This window comes from Melanotaenia boesemani, chromosome 2 (genome assembly GCF_017639745.1).
Source record: "Melanotaenia boesemani isolate fMelBoe1 chromosome 2, fMelBoe1.pri, whole genome shotgun sequence".
NCBI lineage: Eukaryota > Metazoa > Chordata > Actinopteri > Atheriniformes > Melanotaeniidae > Melanotaenia > Melanotaenia boesemani.
Window position 1 is genome coordinate 5,601,123 of NC_055683.1, and position 20,786 is coordinate 5,621,908.

The following is a 20,786-nucleotide window of genomic DNA, read 5'->3' on the forward strand; positions in this document are numbered from 1 at the left end:
GGCTTTACCAACGTCTGGTGAAACAGTTTATGTTGACCATTGCAGATGTTTACTTTGGAAAAGTATATTCTTGCAACACAGAAGGGGCTTTGAGACAGCACTTAAAATGTATGTGGTATAATTAAACTGATAAATAAAAATGTATTTAATTTTTTAAAATCTTATTTTTCTTCTCAGCATTTCTGAAAGTGCAAGTGCATTAAAAAAAGTAATTAGCACAACAAAAATGGTTATGTATGTTTATGTGATTCATACATTTGAGTACATTGATGTTTGGACATTACTGTAATATGTAAATATAACCTGTTGTTAAATGAAATTCACAAACGTGTGAGCACAGATATGATTAATAATGGGTTCTCTAAATACTTTAAAGATGACTTTTTCAAAAGTTTTTTGACTTAGCCATTTGTTTATTTAGTTTACATACAACCAAAACTGCATTAAGTTCTGCATCCTGCCACATTTTGTATCAAAAATAACATATTCGTGTACGTCATTATTATGGATGCTACCAAAAAAAACAATTCCTAGTACTTTATTAAAGTTTTAAACTTTACATGTTTATATATTTATTTATTGATCTATGCTACGTCACGTTCAAGTGAGGTGTGATACTAAACTCTGGGCTAATGGTGGCAGTGGTGCACCGAATGTGCTTGATCAAGAAGTCAAGAAGAAGAAATCGGGCGGATACCTGTGCTGTGATTGGTGGAAAGTTTGGCGGACTTTGTGCTCCTTAGTAGCAGTGTTTTTTGTGTGTTAATTCTGAACACTGATACCAGTTCAAGCAACCACTGACAGCGGCGGGAATACCACCACCTGCTGAGTGAGTATGTTCATTTTAAATGTACAATAAAAGATAAGAAAAAAAACTTAAGAAACTTATGTTCGTGCAAGCTGCTAGAAATAGAATTAATTTAATGAATATTGCATTGTTTTCTTTTGTTAATCCCCGCGCGGGTTTTCAACAGCATTTTCTGACATTTAGCTGCTAGCTGCTTCAAGTCAAATATAACTGGCTCAATAGTTACTAGCTTTGATTGTATGTGGCTGTGACAACCTGTGGATGCTGGAGCACATGTGGCAGTTTCTCGAAGCTTTTTTTCCACCTACTGTTTATTCAGCTGGTTCGCTTTTCTTTGCTCCTCTCTGGATGATTTGGCGAGGGCAGGTTAATATAATGAAAAACACGCGCTTGTTAGCGAGCAACAGTGTACAGATGACAGCCTGTTAAAAAGTCTCCACATGACAAACTACCACAGACTTTTGCAAATGGACACAAGCCAGACAAAGACCTGGCAAGTGTGAACTTTACTCAGTCGGTTTAGCATTTTCCGCCCTACAGCACCAGTGATACGAAAGGCTTGTTTTTTTTAAAGGTCATTTGCTCACAAGTCTATAATAGTTCAGAGGTTAACTGATGAGTTTATGTCACTACACAAGCCGGAGGGTTGCAACATTTTTGCTCATTGTATGTAAACTATTTGTGTGAGGCTTTGTGTTGTAACATGGCCTCATGGCCAAAAATCAGCAACACTCATTGGTCACTCTTATCACCAGACATGTGTGCACTAGTTACATATAAAGTTTTATAGATTTCTTCATGTGACTGTTGACTCATTTGTATGTTTGTGTGATTCTTATAAAATCTTTGCATGAAGAGTTCAAAGCTTCCTATACCTTTTTGTACTTTTAGATTTTCACTTTGTGTAACCAGAAAAACAACAAGCATGTCTCTAACAAACGGCCACAGCGTGAGCAAAGAAACATGGAATTTGCACAACAAGATGATGCTGGAGCCTCTGGCCACCAATGACTCAGAGGTTTGTGTTCAGTGGATTTCAAGTTCACAGCCTCTGTGGAGACAAATGCATAGCTAGGGTTGGTTTTTGTAAATGGTGTTTTTTTTTTTTTTTGGGAATACCACTGAGGACTACAGTGTTTGTGTTTCAGGTATTCTCCATAATAAAAAAAGAGAAGCACAGGCAGGTGTACGGTTTGGAGCTGATAGCTTCTGAGAACTTTGCCAGCAGAGCTGTTCTTGAGGCTTTGGGTTCCTGCATGAACAACAAGTACTCTGAAGGGTATCCTGGACAAAGGTACATTTTTGGCATATTATTTATTCTTTTAATAACATTTTGTTAGAATTACACTTTTATTAACATGTTTCATGTGTTTAGGTACTATGGTGGTACGGAGCATGTTGATGAGCTGGAGAGACTCTGTCAGAAAAGGGCACTGGAGGCTTTTGGTCTGGACTCAGACAAATGGGGAGTCAATGTGCAGCCATACTCAGGTATCAAACTGACTAACTTACAGAGATGTTGACTTCTGCATATTCCTCAGGCCTCCGTTTATATTTATTGTACTCATGTATTGTTTGTGTTTCTCCACAAGGTTCCCCTGCTAACTTTGCTATCTACACGGCTCTTGTGGAGCCCCATGGCCGGATCATGGGGCTGGACCTTCCTGATGGCGGTCACCTGACACACGGTTTCATGACAGATAAAAAGAAGATCTCAGCAACGTCCATCTTTTTTGAGTCCATGCCATATAAGGTACACTAGAAGGGAAGTCTGGAAACAAACTACTAAAAAATGAGCAGATCAGTGTTGAATGGTATGCTTGGGAATTAAACTTCAGACCATGTTGCAGATATTAGGGAACATTTTATCTGTGCATTAGTTAAAGCTGCTCAGTGACTGACATTCTTTTTTGTTTTGCTGACGTTCATATATCTTATAAAGATATGTATCTTCATATAATACTCCCTTCACAGCAATCAGAAAATGTGTGCACATGCACAAACACAGCATTACACTGAATTTATAGTTTTATGCATTCGACTGCCCCTTTTATGTCCTGGAAGATTTTCTTTAACAACACGCAGCCTGTAGAGCTGCATGTTTAATAAGGTTTTATATTAAACACTGATTGCTTTGTAGTAACATTTTTATAGACATTTCATCCAACTTTAATTTTTTTTAGTCATCTAATATAATTTTTCTTTAGTTCACAACTTAGAGCTTATTTGACAGTATAATGTTATAACTGCAGATTTTAAAACCTCCAGGCCTCAAATCAACCAACTATCAAACAATATTTGATATATTTTACAAACTAATTAGCTTAGCAAGAGGATTCTGACTAAAAAAAGCTCTTAAAATCACATCTAGTGCTCACTGAATATCTACTAATGTGGGTATAATTTAAAGTGGCTCTTTAATGGCTCTTAGTTAGTCCTCATTAGTTCAAGTATAGAGGTTCTCATAACAGCTTTTTTTTTAAAAAGAAAAAAAGGCTGTAAGAGATGACATCACATTAGAAAACACAACCTGTGTTTACAGCTAGAAACAAACAACCTTGGTTTTATCTAATCAAATGTACAAGAAGAAAATAATTGTTTTACTTTGTTATAATCAACATTATGTTTTTGTAGCACAAGGAAAAGAAACAATTTTTTAACCTTATTCAAAAGGTTTCAGGCTGTAAAACATTACATCCCTCTAAGCAGTCATGTTTTTGGTTCTTAGTAATAAAGTGGCAATGAAATGAGCATGAACTATTTCCTAAATGCTTTCCAGGTGAATACTGATGCTTAACACACACTTTACATGCAAATTAAATACATTTGAATTCATGTCATGCATGCAAAACTAAAATGAATCACAGTGTAATGCATAAATTAAAGAAACATAAGACTAAAATACAGGTAAAAAACAGATGTCTTTCTTCAGGTTTTGTTGCTGAAGTAATAGCTTTCACATCTGTAGATGTGTTTTTATGTTTTGTTTATGTATAAAATATGATGGTTATGGGATCCACTGCCTCTTTAGGTGAATCCAGAAACTGGCTACATCGACTATGACAGACTGCAAGAAAACGCTCGGCTCTTCCACCCCAAGCTCATCATTGCAGGTCTTTTAATTCATACATGTGCACACTGTGCATCATCTGTAGAAATGGTACATGGGGAGGGTGGGAAAAAAATTCTTATTTTCTCTATTTTCTAGGAACAAGCTGCTATTCCCGCAACCTTGACTATTCCCGCCTGAAGCAGATTGCTAATGAAAACGGTGCTTTTCTGATGGGGGACATGGCTCACATCAGTGGATTAGTGGCTGCTAGGGTGGTGCCCACCCCATTTGAGCATTGTGACATTGTTTCCACGACAACTCACAAGACGCTGCGTGGCTGCCGGGCTGGAATTATCTTTTATAGGAAAGGTAGAAAGGACCCTAACACTCCTCCCCCCGAAAAAAAAAAAAAAGGATTCTCATGCACATGTTGTCCCATTTCCTTTCATGTGGATACTTGGTGATTTCTCTATTTCAACTTTCTTCTCTCCACCAGGTGTGCGCAGTGTGGATGCCAAAGGAAAGGAGACTCTGTACAACTTGGAGTCTTTGATCAACCAGGCAGTGTTTCCAGGGCTGCAGGGAGGACCACACAACCATGCTATTGCAGGTAACAGCCCTGTTCCTTATCATCCGACTTTCATCTCAGCGGCTGAGCGGCTTTTATCTCATCTCATTGAACTATTGTCTTTCATTGGCAGGTGTTGCTGTGGCTCTAAAGCAAGCCATGACACCAGAGTTCAAGGCCTACCAGATGCAAGTTCTCTCTAACTGTAAAGCTTTGTCCAGTGGCCTAATGGACCACGGCTACAAGATAGTCACTGGTAAGTGCCACAAATGTAGGGGAACCTTACTTTGGATTTAAAATCAGGGAAAATGAGTTCAAATAATCATATTTGTCAGTTTTAAATTAATTTAATACATTTGGAGGGATTATTGCCAGTGACTAATCCAAAATGAGTTTGTAGGATAGTTAATTTCCTGTTATTTCTATTGTTTTTTTCCTGTGTAGGCGGCTCTGACAACCATCTTATCCTCCTGGATCTGCGCAGCAAAGGAACTGACGGTGGACGGGCTGAGAAGGTCCTGGAGGCTTGTGCCATCGCCTGTAATAAAAACACCTGTCCAGGTATTGTGCATTGTTGCAAATCAGTCAGCCCAGAACTTTTCTCAGATCAATTTTATATGAAGCGATTGTCAAGGAACCTCACAAATGTCTTCTCCATACACATGCTTGTTTTTCTGTAGGGGATAAGAGCGCTTTGCGTCCTAGTGGTCTGAGGTTTGGCTCTCCAGCTCTGACATCCAGGGGCTTGACTGAAGAAGATTTCAAGAAGGTGGCCCAGTTCATTCACAGAGGTAATCTTTTCATGGAGGTTTTTGTGTGTTTTGTTTAGCTGTGATGGATCAATTTAACAAAAAAAAAAAAAAAAAATTAGATGAATATGACTTTTCAAACTCAAAACTGGAATTTGACATTACGCAGGTATTGAGCTGACTTTGGAGGTGCAGAGAAGCTTGGATCCTAAGGCCACTCTGAGGGAGTTCATCCAGGCACTGTCCCAAGAAGAGAAGTTCCAGCAGCGGGTAGCTGAGATCAAGGCTGAGGTTGAGGCTTTCGCTGGGCAGTTCCCCATGCCTGGCCTACCTGAGCTGTAGAGGGCAGCAGCTCAGACGCGGAAGCAGCTGGACTCTATGAACATTCTTGGTTGTATTTTGTTTGAGTTGTAAATCTAAGATTGCTCAAATCAAGACGCTGCCTTGTAACTTCAAAGCATTTGTAGACAGACCTATTTTAGCTTGGAGAAAATTTGTCTTTACGGGAAAAATTTTGAGTTCTGACTTGCAGATTTTTATTGTTGTTTTAATTGATTGGTGATGTTACAGATGTCTGCTTCTTATGCACAAGTTATTTTATACAAAATGTGCTTCATTTCTTACATGTTACAAATTTGCTTTAATATTGTCCTTCCTTCTTTTCTGTTGGACTGAACTTACAATCCCAAAGCTTTCCTACAAACTACTGCAGCTTGAAGCACAAAGCAAGTTTAATAAAATCAACATTCCATGTCTATATGGTATACATATACAGAATGTATAATACAATGTGATAAATGCACCAATATTGATGCTTTTAAATAAATTCAAAATGAAAGAAAATAGTGTTTTATGTTTTCAATGCAAATTGGTGCACAGATAGAATATGGTCCTCATCTGTACATAGATTTTTGGTCATTCCTAACAGCATATCCAAGTGTTATTTAAGTATGTCATGCAAAGCCACAAACAGCCTTGTGTTGGCATCAGAATCAGAAGACTGTAGAGTCCACGCACTTCCAAACATTTATTTCGTAGATTATTTGTGGTGCCTATTTATGTAAAAAAAAACAAACAAAAACATATTTTCAGAAATAATCAAGCCTTTTATTTTCTATTTCTAATATTGCCTCATAGATGTCCTGTGCTATGCTATATCTTAATCAATTAATGTATAAACAAATGGATGAAAATTGGCGTTATCTGCTAAAACGCGAACATGTCGCCATGAGCGCTCTTGGATCGTTTAGTTGTGCCTGGGAGGTCAGAGGTCAGTGTGCGCGCGCTCTCATATAGCACAAGGAACCGACCGGTGACAACAAAAATCCCAAAGACATAGCCATGCTCGATGATTGTCTTTCAAATAGTAAAGCTACAAAACTAAGCGTCTTGTTTTATTTATGATTGTTGGTTTTCTTTACGTATCGGTTAGTCTGGCTAGCCTCGTTAGCCACTTTAGCTGGCTGATGAGGGAATCACAAGCTAACTGCCTCGAGTTCAAGCTAGCTTAACCGAAAAACGCAGAATTCTTCGACTTGGGAATAACAAACTAAAGAAAACATGCAGGACTTACTGGCCAACGTGGATCATATCAAATTTGACCTGGAGATAGCTGTGGAGCAGCAACTGGGAGCACAGCCTCTGCCGTTCCCCGGCATGGATAGTAAGTGGACGTGTTAGCTGCTACTTCTAGCTATTTCTGCTGCTACTACTGACTGCTGCATGTGAGCAATAACAGAAATAAACAGACCTAACGGCATGTTGTTTTAGTGGAAAGAGACGTAGCTGGTGATCACTTATAGATGAAACACAATTATCAGTGCAGTGATTATGTGTGTCCTGCAGAGTCCGGGTCTGCAGTATGTGAGTTCTTCGTGAGAGGAGCTTGTATAAAAGGTAAAAACACAACATGACACTACATCAGTAGCTACTTAGCTCCTTATGTTTACTTCTGTTAGTTGCTAACGATTTGACATCTGGTAAATGAGGAATACCAGCGCTGACATTTTCATCTTTAACTTGCACATAGGTTGAACTCACAAGAAATGTATTATTATTCAAAAACAAAACAAAATAGGCTTCAGTTTCCACCAACACTTCTTGGATTCTTCTTAAGTCTCCTTTTCATTTAACACTTTTCACCTGGTATGTACACACATGATCGGTCACTTAATATTTTTCAAGCAAATTTAAGTTCCACCAGTTTATTTACAAGACTAAACATGCAATTTCTCAATGTTAATAATTATGGCTGCATGTCAATTCATTGCTGCTTATTATAGACTCGTTTGAACTGTATTGTAAAGAAAACATTCTGATTATGTTGTAATTAAGTTTTTATTAATGAAACTAGATCTTCTGCCTTGTGGGTTTGATTTAATTTGCTTATTGTTGAATAATGGAGAATCATATTTCAATTGGAAATATACTGGTCTGTATCTTTAAAAGTGCTATGAGATGACTATGTCAGGAATCGGTGCCATACAAGTAAAGCTGGGTTAATTAAATGTAGTAATACGGCTCAAAATTTGTGTTAACATCTTAACACGTGCATAAGACACAAATTGGGTTAACCATTTCAGATCAAAAAGATGTCGAAGAGAGAGATATTTAATACTTACCTAACCTGACATTTGTTCCAAAGAATCAACAAAATGGGCGGCTACGTATGAATAAAAAGTGTTATATCTCACAGGCGGGATGTGTCCGTTTCGTCACATCAGTGGAGAAAAGACGGTGGTGTGTAAGCACTGGCTCAGAGGACTGTGCAAGAAGGGAGATCAGTGCGAGTTTCTTCACGAATATGACATGACCAAGATGCCAGAATGCTACTTCTACTCAAAATTTGGTTGGTTTACTCTTTGGATGGTCTTGATATGTTTTTTTTAATCACAAAATGTTGTGTGCATAAATTATAAACAAATTATTTACATATGATTTTCATCTTGACCCTCAGGTGAATGTAGCAACAAGGAATGTCCCTTCCTGCACATCGATCCAGAGTCCAAGATCAAAGACTGTCCATGGTATGACAGAGGCTTCTGCAAACACGGTGAGGTCCAGCTCAAGGTGGATAGTAATTACAACCCCCCTGCATTCATTTTGTATGCTCTGTCTCCAACCTTTGTGTCAATCTGCCTGTTTTAGGTCCTGACTGCAGGCATAGACACACAAGAAGGGTGATCTGTGTGAACTACCTGGTGGGCTTCTGTCCAGAAGGCAAATCCTGCAAATTTATGCAGTAAGTACTACTTTATTGTTTGATTCCTACATAACATGTCTTCCTACATAATATCTATAATTAGCTTTATTTAAGGATACAGATGGGACTTTTTCGAGTCTTGTTTGTTGAGAGCAACATGAAGTAGAAAATTCAAATACTAACAATAAGGTTTCCTCCACAGCCCTCGCTTTGAATTGCCAATGGGAGCTTCTGAACAACCTCCTCTCCCACAGCAGGCCCTGAACCAGACAAAGGTGAAACACATGCTAAAACACCTAATGTAGACGTGACTGTAAAATCTCATAATTTGTGCAGGTGGTAGAATTAAAACGTGTAGCACTGAAGCCTCTTTACACCGATATGGTCATTTAATTTTCAAATTGTCAAGCTGTCCTAAATATACCACTCCGTTTTTTTCCTACTACAGACTCTGCCTACCACCGGTCGCTCCTCTCTATCCCTAATCCAGCTGACCAACTCCAGTCCAGGTCAGCGGATGCAGAATAACTTCAACACTGCTGTTCAGCTAAACAACATGACTGCCAACAGAGGGCCTCGTCCTCTGGACCAGGTTACCTGCTACAAGGTGAGTCATATGTACTTTTTACATTAGAATGCTGCTAAATTTTGTAAATGTTTGCTGTATGATAACATTAATTTCCATTTTCTTCATGAACTTTATACAAATCATGCATTTGCAGCATACAGTTACTAGGTTATAGTATCTCATGGTATTGTAGCTCTTGTTCAACTTTTTTTTCCTCTTATTGCACTGATTTATACACACTTCTGTTCCTGCAGTGTGGAGAGAAGGGCCACTATGCCAACAAATGCACCAAAGGTCATCTTGCCTTCCTTAGTGGACAGTAACCTTCAGGCTCAAGGTTCGAACACCACAGTGCTGTAAGCTCGCTGCTCCGGTATGAGCTGAAGACAGGAGACCTCTGTGCTCCACAGGCTGGTGTCAAACCCAAAGATTTAAAACTCCACTTGTGTGTGCCACCTCACACAGACTGAAGCAATGGATGAAAGAAACAAATACATATATATTGCCTTTACAAACTGTGGACATGATAAAAATGACACCAGAAAATGTTTGTGTGCATTTCAGTTTTCATACTGTACAGCACACAGCACCACACTGAAGACGAAGGTGTAAGAACATGACAGGATCCAGTTTACAGCATCTTCAAGGGCGCAGTCCTTTAACCCTTCGTCTTTTTATACGACTCAGGTCATATGACTGCACTGAACAAGTGCTATTGTTCTGTCATTCTAATGAATCTGTTTGTATTGTGATTAATGGTAGTGGGAATGTACACTTTGGCAGTTTTTACTCTGTTGCCTAGAAATCACTCTTTCCACACACTTAAGTTTCAGACATTTGAACCTGCAGATTTGCAACTGCTTGGAAGCCCTGTGTTTTTCCATGTGAGGATTCAGCAATTATGGATCACTTAAAGATTGTTTTGTTGACAAAACACTGGATCTGGAGTTATTGTCTGTGCCAGTAAATGTTAGATTTACCTGTGATCCCCCTTGATGTTCGCACAATTATGGGTTTACGCAGACATAGTAGCTACTCTTAGTTATCGTTAAAATTTCCGTGCATAAAAGCAGATCCCACAAAGAAAATGTGATAGTGACATAGTTATATATAATTTTATTGGTCACAACAATCACAACAAGGTAGAAAGAGCGGTGGCCGCTAAGAGGTGGCCCCAGATGGTCTGATGGCTGCAGTCATCAGTGGTACTTCCTCCAGCGATCATGTTCTGCAAAAGGAAACAGCAATGAAGGCAAACATCAACGACTGGAGAGAAAGAGTTGAGATGTAAAAAGGAGCTAAGCAGTGTATATATTTCTTACTGATGTGGTCGTATTCCCAAACATAGCTGAGGGCCACATAACCAAACAGCAGCATAGCCACACCACCAATGCCTCCCTTCTTCACATTGATATACTTGTTGTAGTATCTGTCATGTCCTGGAAGAAAAGACAAATATAACTGGAAACAGAAGACACCAACAGGTTCAGTGTCTTTTCTAAAAAAAAAAAAAAAAAAGTGACCTGAATGAATTCACCTCGATTAAACAGTTTCCAAGCTTTTAATTTTTTTCCCCTAAGAAGTCTTTAGTCACAGGTGATTTTTTTAAAGATATGAAGGGTTAGGATTAACCGTTGTATTGTAGTTATGTTTAACGAACATGTGCTACATCTGTAGCGACTGCTTAACATATAACCAGTCTGTACTGGTGAATTTGAAATTGACTGGGTTTAAACTGCAGAAAAACATTTGTTTGCCAAAACTCATTGACTGCATTCAATCAAACATTTTGGGCCGTTTTTACCTGGTAAACCAGGGATAGCCATAAAGCCCATTACTGATTACCCATCGAACAAGATGAGGTCTTAATTGTTACACTGTGGTATCTGTTCATTAATAAACTAACCTGTGCAGTGGTATTTGCATTTTTTTTGTGAATAGGCATCAAAATGTAATAATTATTTTACTTTTCAACACCTTAACACACAGGTCCTCTAAAGATGGGATTTCTAATTAACTACATTGTCCAACATACTTCATCCATTTTGGACCCAGACTTTGAAAACAAAAAGTCTCATGACCTAAAAGCATCCTGATTGAGTTTCACCAGAGTTACAAAGACTGAAAGCTTTTGGATCCTCCAGGAGTCTGGTCACGTTTTACTCACCTCGACGGATGGCTGAGATGAAGCCGTTGGGAGTGAAATCTCGACCTCCCAGCCAAGTCCCCAGCTCACCCAGCTTCACATCCATCAGGCGCTTCTCTATTATGGGAACTGATCAAAAGTGGAGACAGCAACAATGTTCAAACTGCGCACTGAACAAAACACTATAATCATATTGTCCTTTTCAAATAAGTCAATGTTTAAGGTTAAGAAAAAAAAAAGTGAAAAAGAACAATTAAACCGCTTTTTTTTTTTTTTTGCATCCAGACCAATATTAACCTGATCAATGTAATAAACCTTTATATTACAACTGGACCTGGTTTAACGTTGAGTAGATGGTCAAAAACAGTTAAATGACCATTTAAGGCAATTTCATAAGTAGAAGTAAGGCATCACAAATTATAAACGATATCTTAAATAGTGTCCATTCCCGATTTTGCCAGCTTACACAGCAAATCGGAAACTCAATATTTAATATTTAATTATTTTTAAAAATTAAATTAACCTAAGAAAACAGTTTGTTGTAAAATGACAGTGTTTGAAAGCTAGCACGCAAACTATAAAAAAAAAATGAACCATTAAAAGACGTGCGTATGCAGCGACAACAGTTTCATTCTAACTGGACATAAAATTTAAAGTTTTTGGTCAGTGAATATCTCAGTTAAACGTCCTAAAAAGCAGCTCATAGACTGACGTTAACAGCAGATTTGCGAGAGACATGCAAAGTCCTTGACGTGAGTCACAGGATTCACTGCGGCCTTCTGACACAAAAACACATCTGAGACACAAATTTACGTCCCGTCTGACAGTTGAACGCGAACAGTCTCTAAAATAATCATTATATACCAGCAAAAAACATGTATAAGAAAAGAATATTATGATTTTCATTCCAGAGGACACGATACGCTACCTGGTCTGTCCGCCATCTTGACCGGTGCAGAGAGCTTGCCGCAAGGAATGGTGGGAATAAAAGGAGGAAATGCATTGTGGGATAGCATGTAGTTCCATTTATTTATCCACTAGATGGCGCCAGAATAAACGACGTTTGTTTACATGCAAAATTAAACAACCATTGATTCAGTCCAATAACAGATTGAGTGTACTTAAAAATACACTCGATTCTTCCTTTAATATATCTAAGATTATTTTCTTCAATAATAAGATTTTATTTACACTTAATACATCACAGATCACCAGTTACTGTTAAAATATAGTAAGGAATGATAATATAATATAATGATACTACTACTACTACTACTACTACTACTACTACTACTACTACTACTATATATATATATATATACATATATATATATATATATATATATATATATGAAAAATACATATTTCAGACCTGGAAGGTTTGCTATTAAGTGTTTAGGTAGACAAATGATAATAGGAAGACATGTGTTTGAAATTTTTTGGGGACTTTGTCTTGGAAAAGAAGAATAATTACTTCTTAGAACAGTAAAAGCAAAACAAAACAAACATACAATAAATAAATAAATAAACAAACAAACAAATAAACAAAAACCATAACTTATTCTGCAGACATGTGTGCTTTTTTTCTGCCATGCCATTTTACAAAAAAACTTGTGCAAAGTTAAACAATTAAAAGACGTAATTTATTTTCAACTCAAAAATTCTTTCTTTAGAATAAATGATGCATGACCAGGCTGTTCCATACCTAGGAAACAACAGGTTCTCTATATTATTTATACAATTATACAGGCTTTAAGTGCATAATGTACAGACTTTGTTATATAAATGATTTCCACCTTGGGCATTTTTTAGTTTTACATAAATTTTCAGACAGAATTAATTTCACAAGCAGATCCCTTGTGGAAAAAAATCAAGAAGCTTTTCATAAAATGCTTACTGAGTGAAGCCCAAGATTAGGGAACAAAGTCGTCCTGGTACTCTATCAAAGGAATAATTTTTCTAAGCGATAACAGCCAATCAATGAGCAGCTCAACAGCCTGTAGCTCTGGTACATAACGTTCCTAAAGGTAAAGTTATTCAAGCTGGGGCTTGTGTTTGTGTATAAGTGGCAAAGGGTAGTGCAGTTTAGTTCATGCCCCAGCTCAGCACAGCCACTAATCAATAACCTCCCTCCCTCTCTGTCATTCTCTCTCTCTCTCTCGCACACACTTACACACACACATTTAGTGAATTCTGGTGAGTGTAAGGGTGTGTAGTTGTGTCTCTGGCCCTCATCCAAGATACACCACCACCCTCTTTCCCTTATTAGACTGCTTCTCTCTAATGACTTTCATTAGATGGAGGACTCACATACTGTACATCCCACTTTGTTCCTCATTTCTTAATCTGTGTCGCCTTGCTTCACTGTGTGTGTGCTTTAAACATGTGCAGCTGAACTGGACATTAACTCACAAGTGATAGAAGTGCAGCCCAGTTGCAGCTTAATACTGTCCATGTAAATATTTGTAAAGACCAGCCCTGATATGTTCTGCATCTTTAAATGATAGCAAGACAGGGATATTTATTTGAACCTACTTTAGGTTTGGTTGCGGCATTGGGGGGCATTGATTTATTTATCCAGTGATGTATGAATTTTTCACCAAGATCTTGTATTGATGATGGGAGAGTCCAACCACTGCACAAAGCCTTGTCTGGCACATCCCAAAGATTCTCAATAGGGTACAGGTCTGGAGTCTGTGGTGGCCCTGAACCACTCTTTCACAGTTGGAGCTGGATGAATCTCAGTATTATCATCTGGGAATATACCCATGCCATCAGGAATAACCTGCTTACTTAGTATATTCATGTAGTCAGATGACCTCATTCACTGGGCTCATAATGTTGCTGAACCTAGACTGGAACAACTGCAGCAGCTCCAGATCATAGCACCGCCCCCACAGGCTTGTACAGTAGACACTAAGCACGATGGCTGCATCACTGCATCCTCTTCTCTTCTAACTCTAATGCTCCCATCACGCTGGAACAGGGTAAATCTGGACTCATCAGACCACACGGCCTTCTTCCAGCTCCAGAATCTAATCTTTACGCTCCCTAGCAAACTAAAGCTCTTTTCGCTAATTAGCCTCACTGATTAGTGGTTTTCTTATTCCACCTGATTGCTTAAGAAATGAGAAGCTACTCATTACATCAGTTTGGGTTAAATGACTTGTTGCCAGCTTAAAGGTAACTGTCCATGTCATATTTACCAGTATGAGGGTTGTACCTATTTCTTTAGTTAAATCCAGAAGATGACTTTTCTTTTGGCCAGGCCATGTATGTTTGCTAGGCTAAACAGACAAAGGCATGAGTCATGTTTGTATTGAGCCTCCCAGTTTAGTGAGACCTTATTCTACTTCTCAGACGACGTGAACTGGATAAAGCAACAACAGGTGATGGATGGATGGATGGATGACACTCCTGAATGAAGTAGAGCCGAAATAGACTGTACCAAACTGAAGAGATAATGCTCCAAACTAACTGGGCTGAAAGATGCTGCCAGAAAAGGGCTACTGTATTCATTAGTCGGTCTGTCGTGACTGCAGGTGCTAGAAAATCAGAGCTGTATTAAGTTAGGGTTAGGGGTTAGGGTTCTCCAAAGGTTAGTTACCACCTTCAGCAAACATTCACAGAACATTTAGTGGAGTTAACATTTCAAAGATCCAAGCAACATTCTCTGAGCATCACAGCCAACTTGACCAGAACCTTCAGCCAGTTCCTTTGTTAGCTGTGCATGCCTGCAGCTGGAACTCAGAACTCAGTAAAGTTATCATGAAATCAAGGACATAGGATGTTCAGATCCATTTGTTCCTACACTGCTGCTGTTGAAGGCATCCAGAAATAATCCAGTGGAAAACCATCATCTACATCTTTTACAGTGTAGAAGACCAATAATATACTCATACACCAGAAGCTTTAATGCAGCTAACTTAAAAGTGACTGAATAGGAAAATGTGCATGTCTTCAGAATTCCAATCAGTTTGTGAACACAGTCAAACAAACAATACACTAAGCCTTAAGGGCATTTTGTAGCTGCTTGGGAGTAAATTAGTCCTTCTCAAGCCTTACAGATGGCCTTGTTTTTTAGCCGATAGACATGCATTCTTCCAAAAGAAAGAAAAACCAACAATGCACAGGCCCCAGAGATGACACTACATGGAGGTATAATGCTGATAGGTTGAAATTCCTTTGAATAGGCTAGCACAGGAAAGGTTGACAGCAATCGAAGTGGACAAAAAATAATTAAGAAATGCAGGTGAAAGTACAGAAAACCACTGCATAGGAAAATCTTTGTAATTTAACACTTCATCTGTCTGAGTTAGAATCAAAGCTGGCAAGAGAATCAACAGCATGCCTCCAGAGGTGGCATATTCCCAAACATAACCCCATTCAGTGATGACGTGAAAGACAGACACACGAGCAACCGTGCAGCACAAACAGCATTCATGTGTCTGCACACAAATTTTATTTGAAGGTCACCAGAGACAGTAACATAATCTCATCCAGAGCGTAAACCCAGAAGCAGAAATGACCCCGTGACCAGGTTCACCTGCTTGTTTATCGGTTTTGTTTGTTTGCTTTTGTGCTGCCACAAGGCCCAGAGCACAATAGAAGAACCTATACAAGCTACACACACACACACTCATACACTTAAAAACACTGAGGGACTCATGATTTTATTCCACCTCAAGAGGCAAGTGCCCTGGAGGTCTGCCACAGAGACAGCTCTTTGAAGCTGATGGAGAGAGATGGAGGGCAAAAGAACAAGAGATGGAGGGAGGGGGTTGGCGTGATGGAGAATGGACAGACGAAGAGAGGAGGGACAAGGATGACAGAGGAAGAGAGTAAAAAGACAAGAGTACAAAAGGAAGCACTGACAGGAGAAAATGAATGATGGAGGAAAATGAAGGATAAAGGAGGGAAAGGAAGCGTGGACAGAGCTCATGTCTTTGCACACGGCTCTCTGCAGCACACATGACCTTTAAGCAGCCACTCAGTTACTCCCTGTTCATCTTTTTCTCACAAGCAACATCTTTCTACGCTATGTTTTACATTTTCCCTGTGTTTTCCTTCCAACTACTACTTTTTTCTCTGCCCTACAGGGATTTCTTTTTCCTATGTATGACTGTTTTGCTCTTCCTCCCCCTTAAATCACATTTCCGTCATTACCCTCCTCCTCACAGAGACCAGTGTGTTTCTTCTGTTTCTGTCAGATACACAGACACGTACATTTCAGAACCTCAAGATAGACAGACTGGAGAAATGGCTTTAGGGTAATCGGCTTTTCAGTTCTTCCACAATCTTGACAAAGATATGACGATCACCAAGGGAGAAACTCAATGGAGCTCACTGGCCTGATGGGGATTTTAGAGGAAACCTGTATGTGTGTGTGCTAGACACACGCAATGAAACAGCGAGAGAGAGAGGATGGATACTGTTTGTGAATAAATGCTCCGCAGAGACCATTTAATTCCTAACAGCCATGATAGCTTTGGGTACTAAATCAAACTTTCCCATTCAAATTCCCTCACACTTAAACGTAATGGATGCTAACGTCCCAACGACTAATCGAAGCTCCACATGCACAGAATATGACCGCTGCTGCAATACACTTTAACTTTACTTAATGTTTAATGTTTGATCATGTTTAATGATTAATCACATGTTCAATAACAATGTAACAGTTTAAATTCGGTTGGTACAATTAGCATTTTTACAGTAATTTTAAAATGTGAATGTTTTGTGGTTTGAAAATCTGCTTTTATCTTTTTTCTTTTCTTTTAAAGAACAAAAGGAAATTGTGAACATTAGGGTCAGAGCTTATAAATAGAGTCCCTGAGGGTTCCAGCGGAGAGCTGCCAAGAAATGACTTGTAAAACAAAAACAGAAAACCATCAGACAAACATAAACAATCCATATATATATATATGTTTATATATATATATATATATGAGAAGCTCATAAAAACCCCATTATGCTAGTCCAAAAGCATCATAAAGGAGTTTTTGCATTTTAGTTCCCATCTAATTAGCATGAGCTCATCAGAGGTCATGTTTTGTTGTTGCTCTAATAGTCTTTTTGATCTGGGCAATCTTAGTAATTTTGATCAACCCCATCATAACTAGAGAAAATAATCATTTGACACATTTACTATGTGTTCCCTAGCAGACATGGACCGGACATCAAGGAAACTGCTGTATTATTTTACCAGTTTGCCTCAGGATGTGTGTTTCTACGTCTATCTAAGATAGCACACCATAGTTTTACAACTTTATTTGAAAACACAAAAAATACTTTAAATAATTTCACAACTTTCTCAAACTTTGTCATGAAGAGCATAAATATTTTGACAACAATTTAAGTAATTATCTTAATTGCATATATATATACAGTATATATATAGAAACTAGAAGTTGGGGCACACAGCAATCCAGACTCTGTCCAACCAGCAGTAAACACAACACTAACATAGAATGAAGATGGAATAAACTTGTTAGAGAAAATTTCTGCATGTGCTCATTTTTGAGTCATGTTTCTGGTGACCTGACCCATTCTCTTTTTCAACCTACTACATATGGACGTAAGACCATAGAATTAACAAAACATGACTTACTTACTGTCCACACAAACCATTTTAGCCTTAGCTTCACCTAGCATTAAATATTGCCACTAGCTTTTGTCAGCTGCTGACAAATACCATTCTGTTCAGCTGGAAAATGCTAATGCTGCCTCTTTTTTCCACTTGGTACAAAGAAAATAACATACAGTTAATTGTAACATGTAGCAGCTGAGACCAGATAAAATTACTATTACAGTACAGCACAAGCTGAAACAGACAAAAGAGAAACTAGGCCTATCTGATGTGGACCTCGTTACATAGCAACCTTTAATAAACATAATGGACGACAAGAGAAGGATAATTAATAAACTGAATTCTGGCTCAGAGTTCAGTTTATCTATCTCAATGCTTGAATATGTGTTTTGGAGACAGACGTCGTGCTTCATCTGCCTTGTTGTTTAATTTCAGCCCAGAACTAATAACAGCCAAACATAACAATTGTGTGGATTTACAGCAAGTGCTTTCCAAGTGCCCAGGGCATTCTCCAATTTCATGGCTCCTTAGAGTGGATGTGTTTGTACACATGCAGAAAAAGTGTGCATATTCTTTTTGAGTGTAATTTACAATTTCAGAGAAATAAAAAAAATCTGAGAAAACTTGTTTATGTTAGAGCTGGGAAACACATGCCTGTGTGAGTGTGAATGTAACTGAGCTTGTGTTTATGTGGTGCACTGAATTGGTGTGTGTTTTCATGTGTGCATACTTGTATTTGTCTAAATATTGAAGAGGAATTTTTCCATGAAATCTGTATCCCTGTGTCGTATATTTATAGCATTTGTTTGTTCCTTTCCTCAGAGTCTCTGTTATGGTGACACACTTGTATCCAGAATAGGAGACTATACAGTAGATTTTAATGGACTGTAATGGACACAAAATTGACCATTGCACCATTTGTGTTTATATGCTACCTCATACTTGTTAACCAGTTAACTGAACAATCATTTGATTGCACACTATATGCCTTTCAGTAGGTGGCCTCTTAACAGAGTCAAAACAAAGCATTTCAGTTAGAACAAGACAAGCAATATATGTATGAGAAAATAACATATTTAGATATTGAAATTGTTAAAAAAAAATGCTCAAGACATTCTACCTGTTCAAATTGTTCATGTAAAAGTAGTTGAATTCCCTGCAGAGATGTTGTCCCATTATTTAATCACTTGTGGATCTTGTTAAAATGTACTTCAATTAGATAATCTAACTTTTTAGAGCAAAGCAACAGTCTAGAGATGCTTTATGTGACTGCAACAGTTTTAATAGACTGTTTTTTCTGAAGAATAAAAACAAAAAACAGAAGAATAATAAAAACATTTTAAAAGTCCAGTTTTGGCTAGACTAGTTTTTATAGTTTAATGTAAATGTACTGACCAATGTAAGACCAATCTGCTTTTAACTTTAGTTTTTGAAGTTATCAGTTTCTCTCCCTTTCAGAAATGCTATCTTTCAACATTTAAGCTATAAATTTGTTTTGGGTCACTGTGCCATAGAAAGTGTTTTCTGACAATAGCTTAATGATTTCATGTGGAAAACTTGGTAAAAATGTTGATATATCTACATGAAATGACCAAACTATTATCACATTCTCACTCAGTTCCTAAAAGTAGATAAAGTGAACCCAGTTAAAGAAATAGTAAATGAATACAACCCTTCTTTTCTTTAGTATGACACTTCATTTTCCCCAGAGTAAACAATGATCCTACCACCAGCGGTTTCATGTTTATATGCAGAAATGTTGATCCATTTCACTTTTTATACAGTTCCAGTTTAGGTGTTGCTGCATCAAGAACAATACTGAACAAGAGTTCAACACACTTAGAGAGTGTAAAGAAGACACTTGTGCAAAACTGTTTATTTTAGCTATTAATTGCATTCAGCCTCACATTTTAGCTGGAAATCTGGAGAGAAACAAAACATTGATCCTGGTCTTTATGTTGACTGGACGGTGAAGGTATTCTTTCTGGTGCTCATGTTTTCTCCTCAGGAGTGTGTCCCCTCAACTCTTTTATCTGTTATTAACAAATTAGTGCCAAAGCCATTATGGGAGGCACTGCATTATAAAGTTTATCAATGATTCAGAAATTGTATCTCTACTCAGAAGTAATGATCCTGAACTTGGACTTTTATAGCAGGATTTAACTGACTGGCATAATTCATCCTTATATATTAATATATCTGAAACTGAGGACATGATTATAGATGTTAGGAAGAATCTTAGGGTCATCTTTCCAGCATTCATTAATTAGCAGGCTGCTGAGGGGACGCAGGTCATTGTTAGCCCACAGTAAAATTGCATGGACAGCTCTAACTGACCTTTCCCACCTGCATAAGGTAAGACGTTACAGAAGGCGCAGTCAACCGTGGCTGATCCCACTCGTCTCTGCTGAAGGAGTTAATGTTGCTTCCATACACTCAGGTACACTCTCCCAGGAGGTTTCAGACCAGGCTTGTACATGTTGAAGCCTCTGCTGGAGCCTCCTGTCCTGATGATACCCCCAGTGCATAATTTTTGAATGTGCAGGGTCTTCTGAACTGGCAACTGAACACTAACATGATGCATCACCATGGCAACATGGAAAAAATCAGCAAAGCTTTATGCAATTAATTGCATTTCATTGTGTATTTTATCACTTAATTGTAAGAAAGTACTGTGAATGAATTAGTAAAGTAGCAGAAATTAGGAAATTAAAATAAATAAATAAATGAAAATATGCGTGTGAACAGGACTCCAGGAAGCTTGACATCCAGGAGTCTATACCCCTCCTCCATTCTGACCCCATTTAGGTGACTTGTGCTTGGCTTGTTGATAAGCCAGTTCTATAAAATGAAGTTCCTTCTGCCTCAGAAAATTGGGGTGAATGGGTACCCTGACATGAAGACTTTTGACCAAGTATCGGTGTGAGCTGAAAGTGAGAATGAGTCTGTTCTGTGGTTTATTTCGGCTGCTCTGATGCAACACTTAGTGGCTGTCTAAGGTCACACATTACACCTTTAAAGCTGAAATTTTTCATCAGGCCGCAACATATAATGGGTAATGGAATTTGGGAAGTCGTGATGTGTACAAAACTCCCCTATGTTCA

At 38.2% G+C, this 20,786-nt stretch overlaps 3 protein-coding genes across 4 annotated transcripts; 2 read left to right on the forward strand and 1 right to left on the reverse strand.

The window, feature by feature from the left end:
• The first annotated feature begins 724 nt into the window (after positions 1-724).
• On the forward strand, positions 725-6,015 carry shmt1 (serine hydroxymethyltransferase 1 (soluble)). 2 transcript variants are annotated; one of them, XM_042008194.1, is made up of 12 exons: positions 725-829; positions 1,700-1,826; positions 1,957-2,102; positions 2,184-2,299; positions 2,401-2,561; positions 3,840-3,921; positions 4,017-4,229; positions 4,357-4,470; positions 4,562-4,684; positions 4,873-4,989; positions 5,109-5,219; positions 5,347-6,015. In XM_042008194.1, exons 2-12 carry the CDS (start codon positions 1,734-1,736, stop codon positions 5,517-5,519), a joined length of 1,449 nt encoding a protein of 482 aa, XP_041864128.1. In that variant the 5' UTR covers positions 725-829; positions 1,700-1,733; the 3' UTR covers positions 5,520-6,015. The 2 variants fall into 2 exon arrangements, with proteins under 2 accessions (XP_041864128.1, XP_041864138.1); XM_042008204.1 differs by having other exon boundaries at positions 734-833.
• Positions 6,016-6,417: 402 nt separating this feature from the next.
• Positions 6,418-10,519, forward strand: cpsf4 (cleavage and polyadenylation specific factor 4). Its single transcript, XM_042008736.1, has 8 exons — positions 6,418-6,840; positions 7,023-7,073; positions 7,873-8,025; positions 8,134-8,229; positions 8,325-8,418; positions 8,582-8,654; positions 8,828-8,986; positions 9,202-10,519. Exons 1-8 carry the CDS (start codon positions 6,738-6,740, stop codon positions 9,268-9,270), a joined length of 798 nt encoding a protein of 265 aa, XP_041864670.1. The 5' UTR covers positions 6,418-6,737; the 3' UTR covers positions 9,271-10,519.
• Positions 10,049-12,085, reverse strand: atp5mf (ATP synthase membrane subunit f). The gene is made up of 4 exons (XM_042009626.1): positions 12,022-12,085; positions 11,115-11,222; positions 10,270-10,386; positions 10,049-10,175 (listed from the first exon to the last, which is right to left on the reverse strand). The coding sequence occupies exons 1-4, from the start codon at positions 12,035-12,037 to the stop codon at positions 10,147-10,149; spliced, it is 270 nt and encodes an 89-aa protein (XP_041865560.1). The 5' UTR covers positions 12,038-12,085; the 3' UTR covers positions 10,049-10,146.
• Between the last annotated feature and the right edge of the window lie 8,701 nt (positions 12,086-20,786).

Coding starts and splice junctions, on each gene's coding strand:
- cpsf4 (XM_042008736.1), top strand. CDS start 6,738: ATGCAGGACTTACTGGCCAACGTGGATCATATCAAATTTGACCTGGAG. Junction 8,230..8,324: donor CAGAGGCTTCTGCAAACACG/GTGAGGTCCAGC, acceptor TGCCTGTTTTAG/GTCCTGACTGCAGGCATAGA. Junction 8,419..8,581: donor AAATCCTGCAAATTTATGCA/GTAAGTACTACT, acceptor TTTCCTCCACAG/CCCTCGCTTTGAATTGCCAA.
- atp5mf (XM_042009626.1), bottom strand. Junction 10,387..11,114: donor CATCTCAGCCATCCGTCGAG/GTGAGTAAAACG, acceptor CTTTTCTTCCAG/GACATGACAGATACTACAAC. Junction 10,176..10,269: donor TTGGGAATACGACCACATCA/GTAAGAAATATA, acceptor TTCCTTTTGCAG/AACATGATCGCTGGAGGAAG.
- shmt1 (XM_042008194.1), top strand. CDS start 1,734: ATGTCTCTAACAAACGGCCACAGCGTGAGCAAAGAAACATGGAATTTG. Junction 1,827..1,956: donor TGGCCACCAATGACTCAGAG/GTTTGTGTTCAG, acceptor TTTGTGTTTCAG/GTATTCTCCATAATAAAAAA. Junction 3,922..4,016: donor CCCCAAGCTCATCATTGCAG/GTCTTTTAATTC, acceptor TCTATTTTCTAG/GAACAAGCTGCTATTCCCGC.